The sequence below is a fragment of the Cryptomeria japonica genome, chromosome 3, assembly GCF_030272615.1.
Source record: "Cryptomeria japonica chromosome 3, Sugi_1.0, whole genome shotgun sequence".
NCBI lineage: Eukaryota > Viridiplantae > Streptophyta > Pinopsida > Cupressales > Cupressaceae > Cryptomeria > Cryptomeria japonica.
Genome location: NC_081407.1, coordinates 760493062 through 760501028, shown reverse-complemented (window position 1 = coordinate 760501028; position 7967 = coordinate 760493062). Strand labels below are relative to the sequence as shown.

Here is a 7967-nt window from a genome sequence, read left to right as displayed (position 1 = left end):
TAAATCTTCGTATCCCTCCAGCTGCTCATTCGTGTGAGCTTTATCTTCTTCAACTTCTTGGTTTTGGCTATGCCTCCATTCATTGCACTAAAGTCAAATTTATATAACATTTTGTATATATTATCATAATCTCTAGACTACTCATGCTACCAAAGGGCTTATGAATTAAATGTAATTAATTTTTTTAGGTTTTTTGTCTCTTTGCCAGGCTTTCACGACGTTTTTCTAAATATAGTCTATTGTATTCTACGATTGTTTCGATTTATCCTAATGATCTCGCTTTGGTTGAGAAGGCTTGAACTAGTCAAATGAGCTCATAAAGTGGCCTGACTATCATGGCTTAAACATAGATATGCATGTCACAAAACAATAAATATATATGCAAGTTGCACATCTCGACAATCAATTTTTTTAGACAAAAAACAAATATTTTAGTAGCGCATTTGTTAGAAAGGTGACCAACTGATGAACAAAGTTGATAAAACAATGTAGATTTTTTATATTCCAATGGTTGGGACCAAGCTCCAAGATGATACTTTAGGTCAATCGAGATAGAGAGAGTCGAACCAAGAGCAATTCCCATACAAAAGCATGCATAAACCAGCCACAAAATTTTCTTAGTTATAGAGTCAAGGGAGATAAACTAACAAAACGAGTTAGCAAGTCCAGCAATAATCTCTTCATCTCGCAACTCCAAGGGAAGTCCCGAGTGATAGACCCAAGTCAGAATAGCATTAGATAGGTGGGACTCAAGATTGAAACCAAGACACCATTTATAGAGGAGAAGTCGCTTCTTACCAAAAAACTAAGGGCTAGATGAAAGGCTAAGAGAGAAATCCTCCTTCAGAAAGAACAAAAAATAAAACGCACCTTTGGGCAGTGTTGAGAATAACACACTACCCTTAATTCCCCATCTTGAAGCAATCCACTTACAAATAGAAAAGCAATCGTTGGATGTCTCCCCATGAACTTACCCACAAAGTCATTCTCCAATTTAGCCAAAATGCTATTTAGGGAGGAATATTTTATATTTATGCACGTACCATTCTCAGATCACTCAATAGATACCCATACATGGGCATAAACTGGCCACTATTAAATAGATCCTTCGAACACTCCTAGGAAAGGTTACTAGATAATAGCATCGGGGTTGGAGAGGACCTTTTCCCAATAGCATCCCCATTGACAACATTCCTAGGTAGCAAGGTGGAGCCAGAGAATGTCCCACCTGCACCACGGGGGCACTCATCCCCCTAGATCTCAGGGAAAAGGCACAAAAAGTTTGCATGAAAGTTAACAAAGGATGACACATGCAAGGGGTTCAGAACCTCAAGCTCAGACTAAACCAAACACACGAACCTCAAGCTCAGACTAAACCAAACACACCACATTGTCCTTTCCAACCTTCTTCTACTCCTCACGAGACAACTTCCTCCCATCACTCGAAGAGCACATTTTCTAACTCAGAGTAAAGTAATTTGACTTGTTGGTTTTCTTTCTTATGATAAAAAATCACCAAATATTTAATACATTTTCAATCTAAGTACATATAAGAGGTATTTTTATAATTCATTATTGTTTATTTATAGTTTTAAAAAACAAGTCATTTAGTGCAATTGTAGTCTAATAATAAGAAAGTGGTATAAAATTTTGAATGAATGGACGATATTGAATATGCAAATATAAATTTCTAAATAAAGATCTCACCTTTAGTTTTAATATTATTTTATATCACATGGAATGTGAGATGTGTACTTTTAAAAATGACATATAGATCTTATCACATTTAGTTATTCGAGCTCTTGTGGATGCTAATTATTAAAATTTCATTTGACATAAAGGAAAAAATATTTCTCATAAAATTAATTACTCCACATAGTAATGTAAAACATAAGTATTAGGAAACCTTCTATTATTCACAACTCCTCTTCGAAGTAAGTTCAATATAATTCAAAAGTTATATAAATGTCACCTTATTCGATTATCAACTCTCCATTCATATTTCTTACAAATACTTCTCACTATTAAATTGTGTTTTTGTATGTCTTACAATTAGCCCTTCATATTTAATTGAATTAATACTCAAAAGGATTCCAATGGTATCATTTGTTCATATTATATTTAAAAAGTTGAGTATTTGATTTGATTAAGTACACATTTGAAGTTTACACATTATTTAAGCATTTGAATAATTAAGTTGATATGATATGATGTAGAATTATAGACAATCATTCTATATAAACTATATATATATAACGTGATCACTTCTACATTTATATATGACTCTTCGTTACATATAAATTTTTATTTTAAAAATTCCTTATTCATAATTTTTTTTTTTAAATGCCACAGCCCTTACCATTACCTTGCACACCTTATTTCTTTACTTCCCCATTTCGAACATGTAATAGACACTATCTGATAAATTAGGGACTCCTTTCCCTATACGTGTATAAGACATCATTGCACCAGTAGTCGCATGATGACATCTTACGTAATATGTTTTATTGCATTAACAAGTTTATCAAGTTTTGATAATGTTAGATTTGTGTAATTTTATTCTTGTCCTCAAATGGGAAAAAAACGAAGAGCGCGGGAACCATGTGATTAAAAAACTACTTGTATATTTTGTCTACTATAGGTAAGAAATTCAGGAACAAGATGCGACAATAGGATTCGAAATTTTGTCTCCAATCCCCGTGCAGATTACGGAAGAGGAAAGTCATTTATTACCAACGACAAATATATTTGTGGGCCATATTATCTTTGCCAATGTTTCTCAACTTGTAATGTGAAACCCAATTTTACTTCCGAATAACTCAGGTGATTCAAATCCCTTTGATTGCGGACACAAAAACTAATTTTCTTTCATAAGGAGGCGAATCTGCCGCATTTTCAAACCTTCTGTTGCAAAAATCACGAAACATAAGCTCACCATGGAAAGTAGACAGGGATGAAGATGCCGCAACCACTCAACACATCCATCAAAAGTTTTTATCTCTATGTTTTTCAAAAAGTTTTGAAGAAATATTATAACCTTTTATCAAAATGTTGGCATTAACATGCCAAAAAACGTTGGAGGAATGCTCTCTCACATTATTACTTACTATTGTTTATGAGTATAGGTAAGGTCAGCCGCTCTAGGATAATCCTAGATGCTATTCATGTGCATTGCCGTAATAAACGCAACGTGATAACGTGCATATAACCATATTTTCAACCAGTTGGTCAAGATTTCCCAGTTCGCTACAGATTTTACGAAGTCTGAGTTTGTATATAAAAGAGCTCCAAGCCATAGCATGCCATACAAGTTACAACCATTGTAGGCTTTCTCTCATCGAAAATGGCCAGCAGTCAAGCCTTAAAGCCATTGCTTCTTTTACTTGCTTTCTTTCTCTTTACGTTAGTAATGGCGAAACCAATTAGAAGTCACATAAATATGGCTAAGGCTGAAAATGGTGTTAAATATCATGTTGAGAAACCGGAGCTTGTAGCTGAGATGGTAGAAAGGTAAGCATGTTGCGTTGGAGATGCTTTAGATAATTTAGAGAATTTATTATAGTATGGAAATGAAATGTAATGTCTTACTCCATTCAGTACATTAATATGAAATGCTAAATTGCAAAGTTTATTATAATACGTTCTATTCATTCTTTTATCTATAGTTGGCACGTAGCTGTTATAGACCAAATTTCTTTTCGCCATATCATCATGTCATCGGATGCTTAATAATTGACGTTGTTGAGATAGATTCAATCTAAGATAAATTCACCGCAGAAAAGATATTCAAGTCAGTTCAATTAATAAAACTTCTAAGTTCTAGAATTGTTTTATAGCTATCATATGTTCAAAACACTTGAGATTATTTACAAATTTCAAGAACTACTGTACAGGAGTCTGAATACTTCGAGAAGGCAGCTGAGCTCGTGCGGAACGGGGAACCCCATTGACGATTGTTGGCGTTGTGATCCCAACTGGGTTAATAACAGAAAGAGACTAGCTGACTGTGCTATCGGATTCGGCAAAAACGCCATTGGAGGTAAGAATGGGAGATTTTATATAATTACGGATCCAAATGACGATGACCCGGTCAATCCTCGACCTGGCACTCTGCGGCACGCTGTTATTCAAACCGAGCCTCTCTGGATATTTTTCCAAAGAGATATGGTTATTCAGCTCAAGGAGGAGCTTATCATGAACAGTTACAAGACAATAGATGGTAGAGGCGCCAATGTTCATATAGCAAATGGAGCTTGTATTACAATTCAGTATGTGACCAATATAATCATACATGGCATCCATATCCACGATTGTAAGCCTGCAGGAAATACAAATGTTAGAAGCTCCCCCACTCATTATGGGTACAGAACCAGGAGTGACGGAGATGGAATTTCTATCTTTGGAGGAAGTGCAATTTGGGTAGACCATTGTTCATTGTCAAGCTGTGCAGATGGACTGATTGACGCCATCATGGGGTCCACTGCTATAACCATTTCAAACAACTTTTTCACTCACCATGACAAGGTGCTTAAAAATGCTTGTTTGGTCTGCCATAAATTTACTTTATTTATAAAAAGTTTCACTATTATCTTTTATCACATGGATCTTAGAGTAGGGTACTAAAAGCCTATTAGTAGACAGAAACAGAAACAAATGGTAGTATTCATGAACTTGTCGATTTAGCACTATTTCTCCAGTCAGCTATTTATTTGCTTTTTGCAGGTGATGCTTCTTGGACACAGCGATGCCTATACCCAAGACGTCAAAATGCAAGTAACAGTTGCATTCAATCACTTTGGAGAAGGGCTTGTTCAGCGTATGCCCAGGTATGAATTTTTTTTTATAACTACTCTGTATTCCTTTCACAAAGACCACGATACAACTTGCTGAAGTTTATTAGTTTTAAGTTTAAGAAATGAATGTTTTGATGCAGATGCCGACATGGATACTTCCATGTGGTGAACAATGATTACACCCACTGGGAAATGTACGCCATCGGTGGGAGTGCAAATCCCACCATTAACAGCCAAGGCAACAGATTCCTTGCCCCTGACAATCGATTCCTCAAGGAGGTAAAAGGCCATACAACTCATGTCTCTTATATATTTAGTATTCAAGGCATGTAGAATAGTTATGGTATGGGTAATGTGTAGGTGACAAAGCACGAAGATTCAACACAAGGTAATTGGAGATCAGTGGGAGATCTGATGTTAAATGGGGCATTCTTCACAGCATCAGGGGCTGGAGCATCCTCAAGCTATGCCAAAGCTTCGAGTATGGCAGCAAGGCCTTCATCTATTGTGGGATCAATCACTGCAACTTCAGGTGTTCTCACCTGCAGAAAAGGTTCCAGCTGTTAGACCGAAATACATGCGTTATGGATAAACTGTTAGGAATCCTTCAATTCTGTAACTTGGCAAGCATCGCCACACTGAATGAGGGTTCTTAGTTATTTTAGTTCTGTTCATGTAGACTCTCCGGTCACTAATTACTAAAATGGAATATATCAGTAATCTTATTCTCAAATTTGAAGCCTATTGGTGGAACGTTAAATTCAATATGATTTTTATTATTTTGATTGCGACTAAAAAGGATATTTAAGCTATGCTTCACAAGGACTGCGGTATATAGACAGAATGGTTGAATTTATATCCTTACCAGTATTTCAGAAAACTAATTTGCGTGCGTTTTTTTTTTATAATTGTACACGACACAGCTAAATAAATTCGCTTTAACGGGACTTATATTGACCTTACGAGTTTCATTGCTCTATTAATATTTTTATTTAATATAAAATAGAGTATAATTAACTCATAGAAAGTGAGATATTTTATAGTAGAATTGCCTTTCCATTTAGGTTAATTAAAAAATAAATATAATTATTTTTTCATATATTGATTTAGATTAAACAGATTGGAAGCTGAAAAATATAAATGGTGTAAATTAATATTTTAAAAGAAATCTAAGGGTATGGATATTTAACTATTAAACTAATTTTTAAGATAATATTGATGTAGTGTATATTCCACTTACTTCTATATCAAAAAATACATAATTTGAAAATTTTCATTGTCCAAGATTGCATACAAAATTTTAATTGAGCATAAGTTGATTATGTGATTGCAGATTAATTTTACACTATACATGTCTAATCTGTAACCCTAGACCTTATCTATCACAATACATACATTTTCTCTCTAATTTGCTAGATTCTATACTCATCATTGATTATTAAGGACTCGGGATATGTATAACTAAATCAGAAAGATGGTGAAATAACAATGGTCATGTTCTCCTACTCCCTTAATTAGAATAGTTTTTTTTATTGTGAGAAAGATACTTAGATGTTGATTTTGATACAATATTTTTATTCCATTTAAAGTTCCAAATCAAAATGTTCATAAGCTCATTCTAAATATGAATGAATAGTCAATGATCTCTTAATGGTCAATTAATATCTTTAAATATGAAGACATACTAGATAATTCCATATTTTACAAATTCAACTCCCAATGACTATGAGAAAAGAGGAAAAATTTAAAATTTGAAACAAATTTATTTTTCCTTAACATTCAAGCCAAGCAAGATCAATCCTCAATGCTACAAAAATGGTCTACTTCAAGAAGATATATAATACAACGATCATGGGTGAATGTATGCAAATATAGGACCAAAAATAATGGGAATGTGTGAATATATATATAGATAGGATGGAGATAAGAATAGATATATTTTCGTGTATGGAAATAGGAGTAGTAGAACATAGATTGAAATTAGGGAAAGAGTCAAAATTAGTAAAAATGGTTTTTACATGTCGAAAATATTTTCTCTTCTAGTGAGTGAAAAATGAGTTTCTAATGCAGAATTTAAAATGGCTCATGTAAAAGATTTTAAATTTTAACCTCTGATTTGTAACTTTGTCCTCCAAGTTTGGATGCTTTGGAAATGTTGAAAATTCTTCCAAAATTACCTAAATTATACAATCACTCAAACCTCACAAGAATATAACTATGCAAACTAGATTATAGAGATGTTTATTCTTTTGTTAAGTTGTACTTATTCTCTAGGTCATACAAGGATGTAGGAGAAGAGAATACTTGGTTTTGTAATAGTATTATAGCTATCAATTAGTCTCAAATCTCTAATAAAAGTATATAATAAAATTAATTGTACTAGACAATACGTTCTAATACCATGTTGGATTCTTTGGGAAGTGGGAATCGGGCTAGAATCTAATGGTAGTCCTAGATCATGTGCAACTCCAATTAATAGATGATTGGATATCAAAATAGTAGAGTAGAGATAAAATTTGAAATGAAACAACGATATAGACAATGCAAGAGAACTTGAGAATACTCTTGATACTCTAACCAAGCTTCCAAAAGGCGCATTAACTCCCACTACCCATAAAATATGGGAAGTTTAACCTACTTGATAAATGTCAAAACATGTGGCATAACCTACATAGCTAAAGATAGAAAATAAGTTATAATTAGTGGCATATAAATCCAAAAGAGGGTTTGAAAATAAATTACCATATAACCTACACAGGTAAGAACCAAATAATGGTTATGAAAGGAGGCACAACAAGCCAAAACAAGGTGTGTGGCTCAATTACTCATGTGTGGGAGAGAGTGGTACATGTAGATTATGTATTTTTCCATGTTTCTTCACATTGACCAATCCTAATAAACCTAAGAAATCTTAAATAATATCTTTAGGAAAAAGAATAACCCCTAACACAAGGAAATAAAAAACCTACACTAACAACTACTATGTGGTAAAAGGTAAGCATTCATTAGCATATAAATTGAAGAAATATCTAGATATGGTCTCCATTGATCTCCAAAATTATGTTTTCAAAAGTTTTATTCATATGCTTTGTAGTCAACATTTGTAAGCTATAAAGCATATCATTTTATATACGAAATTTATTATGATAAACTAGTGTATTTCCTAGTTGTTTT

At 33.5% G+C, this 7967-nt stretch overlaps 1 protein-coding gene across 1 annotated transcript; it reads left to right on the top strand.

The window, feature by feature from the left end:
- The first annotated feature begins 3331 nt into the window (after positions 1 to 3331).
- On the top strand, positions 3332 to 5520 carry LOC131068889 (probable pectate lyase 18). The gene is made up of 5 exons (XM_058004162.2): positions 3332 to 3510; positions 3894 to 4524; positions 4723 to 4826; positions 4934 to 5072; positions 5154 to 5520. The coding sequence occupies exons 1-5, from the start codon at positions 3344 to 3346 to the stop codon at positions 5358 to 5360; spliced, it is 1248 nt and encodes a 415-aa protein (XP_057860145.2). The 5' UTR covers positions 3332 to 3343; the 3' UTR covers positions 5361 to 5520.
- Positions 5521 to 7967: the final 2447 nt, after the last annotated feature.

Coding starts and splice junctions, on each gene's coding strand:
- LOC131068889 (XM_058004162.2), top strand. CDS start 3,344: ATGGCCAGCAGTCAAGCCTTAAAGCCATTGCTTCTTTTACTTGCTTTC. Junction 4,827..4,933: donor CTTGTTCAGCGTATGCCCAG/GTATGAATTTTT, acceptor GTTTTGATGCAG/ATGCCGACATGGATACTTCC. Junction 5,073..5,153: donor ACAATCGATTCCTCAAGGAG/GTAAAAGGCCAT, acceptor GGTAATGTGTAG/GTGACAAAGCACGAAGATTC.